This window comes from Cynara cardunculus (assembly GCF_001531365.2).
Source record: "Cynara cardunculus var. scolymus isolate 2C chromosome LG 17, CcrdV1, whole genome shotgun sequence".
Taxonomy (NCBI): domain Eukaryota; kingdom Viridiplantae; phylum Streptophyta; class Magnoliopsida; order Asterales; family Asteraceae; genus Cynara; species Cynara cardunculus.
The window spans coordinates 6,160,032-6,177,279 of NC_037544.1; the positions used below are offsets into that span (position 1 = coordinate 6,160,032).

A 17,248-nucleotide genomic window follows, 5' to 3' on the forward strand; every position below is an offset into this window, starting at 1 on the left:
GTCTCCCACTCGATTTCGGGTATTTCCCTTCTGTCTCCTTTTTCCTTCCCTCTGCAATCACAATGTCAATGAACTTAGGGCTGTTTGAAATGCTTATTCCCTCTGCAATCACATTGTGGATGAAAGCATAACCAGCACCAAAAGTGAGTGAAACCCTAATTTCTTGTATGAAATCTCATGTTTATGTGCATCATTTTTTTTGTTTTTCGAATTGATATGATGAGGTAACCGATTTGATCGTTGGTGGGTTTAAGTTATTTGTGCAATTTTGGTATCTGTTAGTTCAATACAAAAACATGACCAAAGCATACAGAGGGTTAAAATGGTAATTTATTGTCATTCAGACAATATTTACCAAACAATCATATTTCATTCAGCACTTAACCATTCTGACCCTCTTAACCATTCTGACCCTCTTAAACATTCTGACCACTTAACCATTCTGCACAAAACCATTCAGCAACTGCCAAACAGCCCATGAGTCTCTTATTAATATGTTAAGTCTCTTATAGATAAGTGTGTCATCGTTTAAAGGATATGACGACAAAATATAAAATAGATACATTAGAGTTAGATTATAACTGAAATATCTCGTAGTTATCTACTTGTAACTCATCCATGTATAAGGGGATTATGATAATGAGGATTACAGGTTATTTCTCTCTATTTTATTGTTGTTCTATTTAGTTTTTACTTTAACACGTTTTCAACACGTGCTTTCTCTCTCCAAAAGGTTCTTAAAATAAACTATTGATGTTAGAGACAAACGAAGGGATATGAACGATAGATACAAGCGTAATTAGTTATTTACCTGTGTTCAAGGCTATACTACAAGGTCTCGTAAGCTTTTCATGTCCGAGAATCATGTGTCTCTAGTTGTCATACGTGAACTCGTTGCTTGTAATCATTGTTACCGTCGACGTCTTTTATTCTCGCTTTTTTTAATTATTAATTTTATTGATTTAATGTTATATAGTTTTAATATAATAAGATATGGTGATATAATTGCATTGTGTTTGTTGATATGTTTATGAATGATTCTAATATAGAGTTGTTTGTTTATCTTTTAATAGTTTCATTAAGAGATTACTTTTGAATCGTCAAGAGGGGAATCTTGTTTGGTAAAAAAAAATCTGTTTTTTAATGGTTCAAAAATCCTCTGAATTATTTTGTATTTGAGACCTTCCTTAACCATTTAGCGTTATACTTTCATTGTAAACAAGTATTTAACAATTATATTTTATTTTGTGCACTATATCATGAGAGTCTATTAATAATTCTGTTCATTTAATCATTTTGCACTAAACCATTTACCAACTACCAAACAAACTCATAATTTCTATTTTTCCAAAATTCAAAATTTATTATAAGTAAAAACAAACCATGCATGAATTACTGAGATTTAACTTTTTTTTTTGCTTTTCTTTTTCTCAAAAAACGACATGTATTTTATTTATTTATTAAAAAACATAAATATTAAAGGCAATAAATCCTTGCTTTAATGAGGTCGTTAATAATTATTTTCTTGTTAGAGATTTGGTGAATATTTAATTATGGTTATCTTATTTTCTATTATTTTGTTGTAAATTTAATATTAAATTATTTATTAAATAATAGTTTTTTATTTTATGAAACTGATTTTCTTTCTCTAATAATAATACTATTAAGGATCATATTTAATAAATAATTGATCTGCCAATATCTTAATTATAATTTTTTTATTTTTATAAATTCTTATACGCATTTATTTACTTTATTGGTTATTTTTTATTAACTTGGATATTTAACCCGTTATACGAGGCGACTAATCCCAGGACAACCACCCACTTCGCATGTAACCCGGAGTCACCGCATTTGAAACTTCGTGGCCACAAGGTGATTTTTATTTCTCCTTGGATTCGAACCTGAGACATGTTGACACTTTTGACTTTTGGAGTCCAAGCTCAAACCAATCGGACATGTACAACCCTTGTGGTTAACTTCATTGGTTAATTTAACCAGTCAATGTTGTTTCTTTATATCAGTATTAAATCATTCATTTTTAATAACAAGGTTATTCGAATAACAATACTAGACATGTTGGGACAAGAAAATTCTCGTGGTCAATAATGAAAGTTTTAGAGGTGGAATCAACTCAAAGAACAGTGAGTTAAAGACAATTTCACACATATGACATCTATGCACCCGGGTCATAGCAAATGTTGGAAAGGATTTGCAACCCTTGGAGGTAGAGATGGCCCGGCCCGGCCCGGCCCGGCCCGGGACCGCCGGAGGATCGGGACCGGGACCGACAAAGGACCGGCCCGGGACCGGTTATGGGACCGAAAACCGGGACCGGTTGAGGGTTTGGTAGTTTAGTGGGACCGGGATCGGTTATGGGACCGACTATGGACCGGCCTGGCCCGACCCGAAAATTCAAATAATTTTATAAATAAATGTATTTTTAAATAATTTTATAATGTATTTTTATAAGAAAACGTAATTTTAATTGTATTAAAACGTATTTTTAAAGTGTATTTGAGTGACCCAATTGTAAATTTTATAATGTATTAAAAATATATATCATTGAAAAATAAAAATAAAATGTTACTTTTTTAATGCAAGGACCGGTTGGGACCAGTTGGGACCGGAACCGGGACCGGCGGCCCATAACCGGTTATGAAGTACCTTGACCAGTCCTATCATTTTCGACCGGGACCGGTTATGGCCAGTTATGAGAAATGTGATGACCGATTGGGACCGGTTTTTGGCCATCTCTACCTTGGAGTATATATGCAACTACTACCCCCAATATAATGGATACTAAAAGAAGAAACGCTCGAATAAGAGGGTCTATCAAAATATGAATAAGTTGAAAATGAACTATATCATATTTAATAGTTGTTTAGTATATGATTACTTCAAATTTATTAAGCATCAGATTAAATTAATTTGCATATATGCATATGAATATAAACCATTGTTGATGCAAGTAAATACATCAAAATCAAATATCAAACTCTCAATGATCTATGTGTTGAAAAATACACATAGATATATTCTTTTTCGAGTGAATGGCAAAATGAGGCAATTAACCAAATTGCAATTGTTGACTTCTGCAGCATAAGAAGTAACACCACCATCATAATATGTCATCTCAAATACTTAGAACTTTTGCAAACACTACTCCTTAGTCAAAACAGAAATGAGACCATCCTAAAGCTAAAGACATAATATAAAAATATTTCAGACTTATATCTAGTTGCCAGTTGGTAACCGGATATAAGTCTGACATTTTACACGTATGTTTGGTTGTGTAGTATATGTGCCAATTGCGCCCCTACATCACACCAAAATGGGTTCTTAAAGATGATTATGTATAAGTTGGATATGAATGCCCAACAATTATCCACTAATTAGAACCCTTAACGGGTGATCTCTATACTACCAGATTTACGGGTTGTCACTTTGACAAGGCAATCTTCTAGTCGTTAGGGGAAGGTAGAAAAATGATTTTCCATGAGAACGACAGAAAGTGTCATAGAATATTCTCACTCTATTTATTTTTTATCCCCAAACTTCACAATGTAAAATTGACGTCAAATAAATCAGACTTGATACCTGATATGTTTAATGTTATTCAGAAATGACAAGATCACATATACCGGCTGCAAATAACCTGCAAAGTTAAAAGTCCCCAAACAAGGAGACAAAATTGTTGGAAAAGTGTGTTGCAATCACACGTGGTGGAGGTACGGTTGAGGTTGTGGCTCCCAAGGTTAAAAGTTCCCAAAAGGAAATGGGGAAGCTACTTGGTTCGATAGATACTCATCTAAAGAAAGAAAATAGTAAGGCACAACCATTTATCATCAACACATAAACTTTTCATGAGATTGTCTCTGATTAAAACTATGTCTATAAATTATTACTGGGGACGCTCCAAAGTTAATATTGATCGAAGAAATCTCAAATGAATTATGATAGTGCATAGGAGTCAATGGACATATCACATATATTGTTGCTTATGAGATGATAGAGCACGATGACATCGAACCATTCTCAGTTGAAAAATGTCAACAAAGAGCAAATATGACCTAAATGACAAAAAACAACCCTAGAAAATTATACCATTTGACAAATTATTCATGCTTCCTCTTTTTAATTTATTTGATTTTAAAAATGTAAAAGTATTATTTCATTTTTAATTAAAATCACATGTAATCCATGTAACTTTGATGTAATGCTCTTTTCCTATTAATTTTAAATAATGAAAAAATTAAAAATATTTACGACAGTTTTCTAATTTCAGTACTTTCCTCTTCCTCCTTTTGTCGACTCTTTCAGTTTTATTTCGTTTAAGTTTTCCAAATATAGAAGTCTAGAATTTTCTATTGTTTGAACATTGACTAAAGTACTTAACCTAAACATCGGGAGGGAATATTAAAAAAAAACTCATTATTCACCGTAAGGTATATTTTTACGATGAAAAAAGTACAGTTTAAAATATATGTACCTAAATTTAATAAAATCACATGTTTTGTTTGTAACTTTGATGTAATGTTCTTTTCCTATTAATTTTAACTAGTTGTGTATCCGTGCAATGCGGCAGTAGTCATGAATTTTAACGATTTTGAAGTTTCACTGGTTTTATTAGAGAAGATTTAACGATGATATAAGTTACACTTGGTTTTTACATATTAATATAATTTGAATAAATAAGAGTTATGGTTCCAATTACAGTCTATCGGTAAAAAAAAAATTGTGACAGTTTAAAATCCAACATATTTAAACGACTCCACAAATGTGTTCGATTTACATCAAGAGCAAAGAATCAAGAGATCGAGAGTTTTAGAGCAATTGAATGGGAGATGAATGGAAGATGACATAAAGGTAAGAGGGTGAAGACATGTGTCAAAAGTATCTTGGGAACATGAAAAAAAAAGATAATAATGTGCATTGGTAACTTGTACTATATATTATTTTAATTGTAGATTAAGAGATTTTAAGATTGAATGCATAAAATAGTAGTACTTAATGCATTATAAATTGTTTCTAAGACTTTTAAGACTTTATGCATAAATGTATAGTAATTTTGGTGTATTAAAAATTCTTTTTAAGACTTTTGATAAATCTAGTTTATAAAGTAGTATAGATTATTAAAAATTAAAACGATAGTTTTCTAATCCCAATGCTTTCCATTTCCTTCGTCTGTTGACTCTTTCAATTTTATGTTGTTTACGTTTTCCAAATATGAAAAAGTCTAGAATTTACTATTGTTTGGGCACTGACCAAAACACCGTAACCTAAACGTATGAAGGGAGCATTAAAAAAAAACTCAGTATTCGTCATAAGGTATATTTTTACAATAAAAAAAATACAGTTTAAAATACGTGTAATCATTATATTTTGTAAATAACTGAATCATCATTTTATCTGTAATGATACAGACAAAACCTTCTCTATCTCCATCTCTTTCATTTTTTTAATTCCTGATCGGAATATGAAGAAAACTGTGGATGTGAAAGATGATGGTTTTATATTTGTCCATTTGTTATTCTTTTATTTCGTTTGATTTTTTTTTTTAATTTGTTTGAGATAAAGATGAACGTGACGTTCACAGGTCCACATGAGATATACGAAAACGAAGATAATGAAAATATAGAATTAGACCAAAAACATTTAATTTCATAAAATAAATAATAACTTATAAATATACATTTATTGACAAACAGTTAAAAATCACCTATGTAGACATGTTCATTGTTCACTACCGATCTATAAGCTCGCAAGTATGCATGTCTTAAAAATCCACCCTTGACAATGTGTATAAACTAGAGATGTTTTTTTATTAATCTGGATATCCAACTCGTTATGCGAGCTGACTAATCCTAGAACGACCACTTGCTTTGCAAATAGTCCGCAGTCACCGCATTTGAACCTCCGTGGCCACAAGGGGGTTTTTATTCCTCCTTGAATTTGAACCTGAGACCTCCAGGTACTTCTGACCTTTGGAGCCAAGCTCAAACCAATCAGGCACCACCTTTGTGGTTTAAACTAGAAATGTTTGTTGTATGGTCTATCGTTAAATTTGCAAATTGCACCTATATGTCTCAAATTCACACACGAAAATATGGTATGGTGTGGAAAGTTTATGTAGTTTAACGAACACTCCTAATATAAACTATAAACCAAAAAACAAGAACAAGGTCAATATACGATAATGCGAAAAGCTTATATCACATGTGATTTTATACTAAAAATCTATAGAATCACGTGTGATTAAGGAATGGTCAAACCTTCATGATCGTCAAGTCAAACATATACACACATCTTTGAGTTAACCATTTCATAATCACATATACTTTTTTGTATAAAATCATACTAGTTGTGTACCGGTGCAATGCAGCGGGAGCCGTGAAGTTTAACGATTTTGAAGTTTCATTGGTTTTATTAGAGAAGATTTAACGATGATATAAGTTACACTTGGTTCTTTACATATTAATACAATTTGAATAAATAACAGTTAAGGTTCTAATTACAGTCTATCGATAGAAAAAATTATATGACAGTTTAAAATCTAATATATTTAAAATCCAACGTATTTAAATTACTCCATAAATGTGTTCCATTTACACAAAGGACAAAGAATCAAGAGATCGAGAACGAGACCGAGAGTTTTAGAAAAATTGAATGAGAGATGAATGAGAAAACTTTTAATAACTCATGATGAATATTAGTTTGAATCTCACATTGGGGGATGAGAAGAAGACATAAAGGTATGAAATGGTGAAGATATGAGTGAAATGTATCAAAAGTATCTTAGAAACATAAAAAGAAAAGGTAATAATATGTGTTGGTAACTTATACTATATGTTATTTTAATTGTAGATTTTAAGATTAAATGCATAAAGTAGTAATATTTAATACATTATAAGTTATTTTTAAGACTTTATGTATAAATGTATAATACTTTATACATTAAAAATTATTTTTAAGAATTTTAATAAATCTGATCTATAAGATAGTATAGATATTATATACACATTTTCGTGCTCTGATTATGTTATGTGTAAAATAATTTGTACTATTTTGTCGTTTTGCTACTTTCTTCTTGGTTTTCTTTTTTATTTAATATTTATTTTCTTCAATATCATTATCCTTTTTATTTTTATTTAATATTTTATTTAGGAGTATTATATTAAAATAAAAATAAGTAGTATCTTTTTAATGGATATGAGTGGGCAAATAGCTAGCTGTTTTGGAGATTGGATAGAGATGGTCATTTGGTGGTGGCGCCAGAAAGGATCAATAAACCAGGGGCCACCAAATGCCACCACCCTACCCCCTGCCCCTGCCCCTACCCCTACCCCCTACCCCACACTTCACGTGTATTATGGCTTTTATTTCTAGTTCACATATGTTTGGCATTTCTTTCTTTTTTATTTTATTATTATACACAACCAATACAATTCTTTAAGGACCTTTTAAAATGAAAAAGTAGCCTTTTTAACCCCCTCAACTTTCTTAATTGTTATAACAACCCTCCATGTTATCTTATAATTCGTGTATGAAAATGTGTTAAAGTGGAATCTCTTTCGTTTTAATTTCTATTCTATAAATACTCGACCATCAAAATGAATTGTTGGTAAGCATCTTTTATTCAGTACCCTGATCGAGTAAACGTCTTCTCTTTCACTTACTGGGTAAGAGTCACGGTCTTTGTCATTCTCATCCGATAAGGAAGGTGACGTTCCTAAGATATAATAATCATTTGTTGATGGTAGTTGATCGCTTCTTGAAGGTATTTAGATTTATCTTACGGGTTTTCTAAGGCGTAAATTCAAAGTCAAGTTAGAAATCTGATATGTGGAAAGAAACTAAAGAGTATATGTAACGGTTCACATAGTTATTACCCGACTTTAAGGACCATCTTATTAATTTCTAAAGCCAAGTAATTAGTCAACGAGGGGATGCTTCGACGTAAGCGTTAGCTAGTGTTACACTGCAACTTGCATCTAGAGGTGGCCTTTATATCACAATAACATCTAAACAACTTAAAATTACGATGGTTGTACGTAATATCCATACAAACTCGATCATATTTAATATCCACATGAATAGGCTCAAACCCTGCTACGATTTTGCATATGGACTTCTCCAAACTCGATAATAGCTATGATCCTGATAATACGTAGATTAGCCGAACCGACGACAATTGGTCTCGATCTAACTCAGACCCTATTTTGTTGTCTCAAAGCTCCATCAATGCCAAAACATCAAGTTTAATTTTTCTACTTTCGACTTTATGTTACTTTATTGTGTTTAATAATTGTTATTTTAATTGAATTACATGTTTTATGTTATTGAAGTGAATAGTTGACCGTCGTTACATACTTTTATGAAAATATTTTTTTTGTTATAATGTATTCTCCTCTATCAATGCCAAAACTTCAAATGATCTGATTAGTATATAATGTATTGATTAGTATATATTTGTTTTACAATGTGTTTGTTTTATATGTATTCGGTTCACAATGTGAAAAATTTCACATGTATTTTTTGTTTCACAAAAACGTAAAAAATGTTCAGGTTGTGAACCGAGTACATGTCAAACAAATACATTGTGAAACAAATATATGTTAATTAATATTCTAAATCTCGGTCTTAGATGGAAAAATCATATGAAAGAACACATGATGCACAAGTTCTTAAGGTTATCATAATTTCATGAGTTCTCAAAAGAAGGTCCCCTTTTATCTCTAAGTATTTATTCTCTTCTACTATGTCCTTTTTCTTTTAACATGTGCTAAATCCTCCTTCAGGTGTGGTGTAAGTCGAACCTAGGAAGTAGTATGTAACACTTGGGTGTTGCCACTTTTTGTTAACTTTTCGGTTTGGTTACTCAAGTTGAAGATTTAACTCAACATGGATAAATCGATCACTTGAATGCATTAATATTTAGATCTTTGATGGATTCCAAATACAGCTGAGTGATGCAAGGAGGTTTGCGAAAATCTTCAACAATCACATGAGATATAGGTTTCTGCATAACTTTTACTAAGGTGCAGGATATCGTTTGAGTTGGTGTGTCATAGAGAAAAGCGTATCTCTCCATACCGGTTGAATTCAGATTTTCTTGATCTACTCAGTAAAGTTGGCAAACCAAAAGTTAGCAGCTGTGACCACTTTGTGACGGGACCATGGCCACATTCCCGCACGGTTTACTTTCGAGAGGAAGAAATCGTGTGGCCGATTCTTTCAACCAGAAAGTTACTAGTGTACTCTTAGAAAAAAAAAAACTTACAACTATACTCGATTTTTTTATTTACTTGTTAGTTAATATTAAAACTCACCTAATCACTGTAAAAAAAAAAACGTGTAATTGTATTAAAACCCAACTTTACACCGGAAGTTCATGAAAATTTCAGATTTTTAGTAAAACCAGTCCCCGTGGATACAATCTTGGTACTTACCATTATATAAGACGAATATAGTAGTTGGTGTGCATTTGTATCACTATCGTGCCACATTCGCATATATATATTTTTGCTGTCAATTACACATTTATAGAGGGTCATTTACCAAACACTTACTCGGATAAACCTTTACCGGTAAAATTTGGTAAACGGCCCATAAGTCTTAAAGAAAACACTCTTTTTCAGCTTTTTTATACAAAACCCTTCTTTAGAGCATCTCTAACCGCCATTAGGTTTTGCTGGTTGTTTCGCTCCAACTAGCCGATATAAGCATCGGCAATTTTGTGTTTTAACATGTAGTCTTGGAGGTTGCTATTCTAACTACTTAAAAGCCGTTTACCAAACGCTTACCCAGGTATGCGTTTACCAAGTCACATTACCTTACGAGATGAATATAATAAAAACCAAGAATCTTACCAATAATTTATAAAAAACAGGCTAGTTGTAGGGTTTAGTGTCATGGCTAGCTCACCCCACATCTCTTTTTTGACCAGTACAATACCAGTTATTGTTATAATAAATGTACAATTATTACCAATAATTTCTGACTGCTGCTTTTCTGTATCACAACTGTCGCTTTTTTAGCATCCAATGTCTAAATAACAATAACTCATGTTGGGTCATCTCAATTTCACCATATTTCTCAAGAAACTTTAGGAACTGTTACTACTACCATCAAAGATGAAGAAAGTCGGTAAAAGTGGCGGAAAGTCGTCGTCTGTCTACTGGATGAGATGATAAGAGAGGTCTCTGAGTTGTTGAGGATCGACCTCTGAAGGTGAACGAGTAAGAGCACATTGTGCCGTCGTCGTTTTGGGGAACGCTATCACGTCCCTTATCGAACTGCTACCGCTCAGTAGCATCACCAATCGATCTAACCCATAAGCGATTCCACCTGCAAAAACCATTCCACTTTCATCAACAAACGAAAACAAGTTTAGAACGTGGTGCTACAGCCATCATTGACGGATGGATACGCTGCGAGTTATTACTGCAACGGATCTAAATCCAAATCCCACGAAAATATTTTGAAAAGTAAAATGTAGTTATCGCTGTCAAGACAATTTCTTCAAGACTTCAAAAAGATGCATATTAATGTTCAAACCAGACCAAACCAAACATGCTCGGTACATCCCACCAGGAGGTAGGATTTGGAGGTATAATGTATACAGACCTAACCTCTATCCAAAAAGTAGCGCATGTGGTGCTTTCCGGTAATTCATCACAAAAGTTGAAAATAAACCCAACTTCCATTTTCTTGGTAAAATATGGACCACCGGTTAGTTTTGGTTATAAATTATTGATTTTGCCAACATTGCTCGTTTCTTGTCATTGTCAAGATGTAATTTCATCGTTTATTATAAGTACTGGAGTTCTGATCAGGTGATGGCTTTTGTTACCGTGTGGAGGAGCACCCATGTCAAGAGCTTCCAGAAGATACCCAAACTTGGCTTCAGCCTGCAAATAGATAAAGCCATTACCTTGTAATCATTATCTGCCCAATAAGACCATTTGAACCATCAATAGTTAATTTATGTGAGGTTCAACCAACGAGCAACTATGGGTTCACCTGCTCTAGGGGAATGCCAATGATCTCTAGAACCTTTTGCTGGACATCTCGCCGATAAATTCTCAAACTTCCTCCACCAATCTGAAATTGAACCAAATAAAAAAGAATCCTTGTAAAAGATTCAACATTTCATCTCATGAATCTCATGCATATATATATATATGATTGGCACAAAAAATAATCAAGTATCAACAAATGGAAACAAAACCTCTTACTACAACAAATATACCTCGACACCATTGTAGACCATGTCATAAGCCAAGGCACGAGCGGAAGCAAGATCATTCATGTCCTCGGGATTTGGAGCAGTAAAAGGGTGATGAAGCGCCTGCAAAGGTAACACGGTCTAGCTTTAATTGGCGAGGAAAATAGCAGTTTTGTTTGAACTATTACTCCCTCCGTCCCAAAATAAATGTCCTCAATGGAAAGAACACAGTTTTAGCGGGCATGGCCAGCTCCCATAGTGTGACGGGAAGTGTGTACAAGGCCCGGGAACAGATTCAAACAACTTTATAATTAACTAAATGACAATTTTGCCCTTGAGGGAGTAATGAATATCTCCATCTCATAATTAAGGGTAGAATTGGAAAGTAGGCACTTACTTTTGGAAGTGGACACTTATTTTGGGACAAATCAGCATAGAAATGTGGACATTTATTTTTGGGAGAATGGAGTATTAATTAACATTTATTCAGCATGGTACAAACCTCAAGCCTCTGCTCGGCATCATTCCATTCAAACATCGGAAAATCTGTTACCCACAAGATAGAATGCTTGGACTGCATATCATACAAAAATAACATTTTAACATAATATGCGCATGCATAAAAGGATGAAGAAAAGTGAGTCCATGTGACCATGAACAATAAAAACTCACATGGTCAACCATGCCCATCATGTTGGCTATATACAGCCTTAGCCGGTCTAATGTTTTGTTAACTGATGCAGGGAAGCCTACTGCAAACAAGATAAGGTCGCCTGATCCTGCCTCGCATCTTTTCAGAAACAATTCTTTTTTCGTGGGATCCAAACTTGATGTTAGTGCAGAAATCCCTTCAAGTTGCCCTACAAGTAACGAATTCCATCTATAAACAAAAATATCCATAACCAATGGGATGCAACAAATATCCACATATAGACATATACGATCCATATCTATATCTGGGATTTGAATATGAATATTGATCACATTTCTATCAAAATATACTTAATATCCGAGGCCCATAATCTTWCTCATATAAGATAATAACATGTAATTGATAGTACAAGTTGTTGAATTAAAATAMTAATATAAGGATGTGTGTTCTACTAAGTAAATAATGTTTCCAACAATTAAAATAAAATTATATTYGTTGCTCATTACATAAAATATTTTTACCGCTAATATTTATGCATTATACTTCTAATTCTCATCAAATATCAAGYAAAAAGTATATACTATCGGAATTGATCTGCGAAAGAATAGATATATCAAATATCCACAAAGCAGTGACTTTAAAGAGCATGTAAGTAAACCACAAGGGTGGTGCYCGATTGGTTTGAGCTTGGGCTCCAAAGGTCAAAAGTGTCTGGAGGTCCCAGGTTCGAATCCAAGGAGGAATAMAAATCCCTTGTGGCCACGGAGGTTCAAATGTCGTGACTCCGGGATACCCGCGAAGCGGGTGGTACCCTGAATTAGTCAGCTGGCATAGCGGGTTGGATATCCATGTCAATAAAAAAAAAGGAGCATGCAAGTATTCTTAATTATTACCATCTTCCAAGATCTTCAAAAATGGCAACCCCTTTGCCCCAGATTTGATTGCTTCACTGACAATATCACCTTTCTTCAGAGCAGTGTTGGAAAAAGCTTTTGCTCCTGAAGGCACACATATTACCTTGATAAYCCCTCCACTACTCAATGCATCTGCGAAAACTTTGAAGGAGGAATCTGAGAAAATATCAGAAACCTGCAAWTGCAACAATAACAATAAGGAGAAACATGAATCTTTYGATACAACAAAGCACAAAAGAACTACRCAGTGCAAAGAAAAATGTTTACGTCTTTGAGTTGAAGATCAAAACGGGTATCYGGCCTGTCTGAGCCATAACGACTAATTGCTTCAGCATATGTAAGCCTTGGGAAAGGMTTTGGTAGTTCTACGCCTTTGATATCTAGAAAAACCTGCAACATGCTAACAGTTTATACTTTGCTGTAGATTTGCATCGGGCCTTAGATAGCTCATTTGACAGTTCRAAATCAMAKTGATTAAGTAGACTACAGAAGAACAAGATMTAGGGATGAACTTATAAACGTATTTGAAAATGTACACATTTCAAACTAAACCATAAGAGGAAAAAATTACCTCATAATTAACACATTAAATATATAATATACACATGCCTATGCTTAAGTCTTWTCCTACTTTTTTAAGAGATACMWAAGTTGCCCTTGTGGTATCCCAGTCCAATATCTGTGTGCTAGTAGTCAACAATTTGAAGATACGGTCAATGCCGCACACATGCACATACTCACACCCCAAAACGTGAAAGAACCRCACCCTTAAAGCCAATATAAAGAAGCAAAACTACAGACAACATAACTCAACTTGATGCACCAAAAGTCCTTGGCTCTATCAACAAAAGTATTCATTCACAACCTTTCTATGACTCAAACACATGATCTTCCRCTCACAAATGAGAAACTGGTACAAGTTTGAGTCATTTTAAATAAGAAGAAAGATAGTTTARAATCAAACCATCTTTCCYCATTGCATATCAAGTGTTTCTAACCTTTCTAATCAAATCTTCATTGAGCCTTAACATGTCCTCAAGAGGGGTGAAAGCCAATTCCATATCCAATTGTGTGAATTCAGGTTGCCTATCCGCCCTTAGATCTTCATCCCTAAAACATCTGCAAGAAAACAAYRTTGAATWAGTTGAAAMGCAAAAACCCATGTAACAAGAAACACAGCAAGCTCTMCAAGTAACTGTCAACAAACAATTTATATCTGATGACAAAATAAATAAAAGGGCACCTTGCTATTTGATAGTATTTGTCAAATCCAGAGACCATTAGCATTTGCTTGAACAGCTGTGGACTTTGGGGCAAAGCATAGAATGTTCCTGGCTTCATAAAGCGAACTAGTATAAAATTAGAATACAATTACCAATAGATCCCACCAACCATAWAATTCCTGAATAAATTCTAACATCARCAAGATATCTAATATMTGTTTGTTTGTCATYGCGAAKACTTTGGAATACATCTAATATCTGAAGCCAACTACATTTKWTTTACATACTTGTGTCAAACAAATCACAACTAGCTCACTTTAAAGTCAAAGCTACATTCGATTTACATGCTAGGCATTCTATGTGATTTGATTCCTCTAGAAATCTCTTTTAGGTAGTCTTTGCCCACTATCAATTGCATGTAGTTGAATTGTTTCTTGATCCAGAGTTCCATTATGTAATTTGTAAAACTAAACAAGATGAAGAGATGATAACAGGTACGTATGCTTGCATATCAAAGAAGGTTCSTTAGACTCCCCCATAGGTTCTTCGTTGTTCGGACCTCCTCTGGCTCTAGTAAATAGGTTGTAGAGGAATTATTGTTGGTGTTTTGTGTATGCAATTTAGTTTAAGCATTCGGAGTATATATGTAGCAACCAATGAGATTATTTACAGGTTAAACCGACCTTTATACATGCATCATATCACACATAGTTTAAGTAACTTGAGGTCTACAAGAAAGAAAATAAGGGATAAACAAACTTATAATCAAATAAACTTATAATCAGTTTTATCACATGCAAAATTAGCTAAGAAAAGTGCATGTGGAATGGTAGAAGAAATTTAATACCTGGACTCTCGATGGAACCAGATAATCCCGAGCACCTTCAGGAGTCGACCTAGAGAGTATTGGAGTCTCAATCTACCTTACACCCATGAAAAATTCAGGATCAAAACAAAGTACGGATGAACAGTTTTTAAAGAAGCCAAATGTTCTGTATTTGATAAGTTCAAACCTAAGTTCTCAAGAAAGTACCTCCACAAAACCATGTACATCTTCTAAATACCTTCGCATAAGCTTCACTACTTGATGTCGCAGCATTATGTTGGAATTCATTTGTGGTCGACGTAGATCAAGACAACGATATCTACAAAATGAGTCTTAATACTTCACCAAAAGAGTTCCCAAAAAATAGAATCCATCTTTAGTGTAAATGTTAAAAAAAATAACGATTATCAATGTAATATGGGACAAGATTATAAGACCAGAAATAGTTCATATCGAGACATGTGGTCATAGTTGGCTAAGTGACCAACAAAGGACTAACAAGATCATTTTCTGTGAAATCAAAGTCTTTTCAACTAGTGTAAATGAAAATAGCTGTGTCTAGCTAAATTGATAATAAGATGGTTGCTCAAAAATTGTTCATCTGATGCTTATGTATGAAAACAGCCGCTCTACTCTTTTGGGAAATTAGGTGTGTGTACATCCCATCCCCGAAACCGGTTTGGTCTTATGCTTATGTAAATGAAAATATTGGTGTAATTATAAATGCCAACATGAACATGTCACACTGACACCTGGTTTAAACTATGAAACTCGAAGTAGGGCAAAATCTTTTTATTCAAACCAGAAAAACAGCAGTCAATCTCACTCAGATGTCAGATAGAAAAAGACCTCAGGCGAATTTCCTCTTTGATAGAATCTTTTGCATCCTCTGCACTGGTAACCAAGAATGGCAACTTAGCCCTCACGGAATTCAACACTTGGACTAGCTCTGCAGTGACCTGAAGTATATTTAAATTACAACAYTAAGATGATMTATAGCTATTTGAAAAGCCTAAATCACAAGTAAAGTAACCCCACCTCTATAATGCCAGTCTTCATGTTTTTATTAATCRAATCACTTGGACGGAGCCGAACAACACCTTCTACAGACACGACATACTCGATTCTCAAGTCATTCACCATAGAATGAGCATCAGGGAATTCATTAGGAAGAGTTGTAACCTGATTTTAATAAATCCAACCGTCATTCATTCATTCATTCATTAATACATCTAAAGCAAGACGGTAACTTGCTCTAATTTAGATTGCTATTTATAAATAAAAACAATATAACATGGTTCTCTATTAATATCATAAACCACATTGGCATTAACATATACACATTAAGATAAATCTTTGCTCTATGTTCGAGCTAATGATGCAAATTTATAAGTAAATAGATATGGGATTAAGAGCTCCACAGCTTGTGGTTTCTTGATGTAAAATTTAGACATATTCAAGTAATTAATCATGAATCAAACATGCCATAAGCAAGAAGACAGTGCAATGGTAAAATCTACTTTTGGGGGGTCTTATTTCTTATTCGTTGTAAACTTTCCAAGTTAGAAAACACCAATATGACCGTTATTCATTGCACCTAAACATTTATTCCACATATAATGAACAAAAGCCCAAATAACCAATTAGAAAGGGAAGTACAATGTAATCCAAATTCGAAATTTTAGAAAAACTCAAAAGGCATAATGAAATAATCGATGATGGAACCGATTCATAGTTTCAAAATTCAGCATTGGAATCAAGAAAAGGCATCAAACAAACAAAAAGACGAACCTGAACGATTCCAGAATGGTCTCTRAGATTAATGAAAGTGAGCCCACCATGACCCCGATGAAGTGCGACCCACCCACACAATCTAACCCGTCTACCCACATCATCCTCAGATAATTCGCCGCATAGACCATTTCGATTGACCCATTCAAGAGTGGCGGTTTCTTGAACGGATCCGGGTAGGGATTRTTGTGGTTGTTCCTTACCAGTTGCCGGGAAATTACTGACAACCGGTTCAGTCGTGGAAGCAGACACAGAAGAGAAAGATTTTCTCAAAAGGGGTTTGAGAATTAGGCGATTAACACGAAACAATGGAAGTGATTGACGGGAGAGATGTCTGGATCGAATTGCTATGTCGGGTAAGACCCGGAGAATTACGGACATGGYTTTGCAGATGGTGGAGGAAGGGCTTATCTATTACCCTGAGACGAYGGGAGGGTTTTATGGATTGCAAGTTACTTCATATTTGATCCCTGAGGTTTCAAAGTTAGTCAATTTTGGCCCATAMGTTTAATATTTTATAATTAAGAAACTATTTTTGAAAAAACAAAACATTACAATTGTTTTATTAGGATAATTATTCTTTTGTTATTACAATTATTTTCTTTAAACAAT

The 17,248-nt window shown here is 33.9% G+C and overlaps 1 protein-coding gene across 1 annotated transcript; it reads right to left on the reverse strand.

The window, feature by feature from the left end:
* Positions 1–9,990: 9,990 nt before the first annotated feature.
* Positions 9,991–17,041, reverse strand: LOC112500940 (aspartate--tRNA ligase, chloroplastic/mitochondrial-like). Its single transcript, XM_025104559.1, has 15 exons — positions 16,637–17,041; positions 15,884–16,027; positions 15,695–15,804; positions 15,053–15,164; positions 14,867–14,938; positions 14,040–14,131; positions 13,795–13,915; positions 13,064–13,186; positions 12,776–12,971; positions 11,903–12,090; positions 11,733–11,804; positions 11,255–11,353; positions 11,026–11,106; positions 10,856–10,913; positions 9,991–10,350 (listed from the first exon to the last, which is right to left on the reverse strand). The coding sequence occupies exons 1-15, from the start codon at positions 17,015–17,017 to the stop codon at positions 10,178–10,180; spliced, it is 2,022 nt and encodes a 673-aa protein (XP_024960327.1). The 5' UTR covers positions 17,018–17,041; the 3' UTR covers positions 9,991–10,177.
* Between the last annotated feature and the right edge of the window lie 207 nt (positions 17,042–17,248).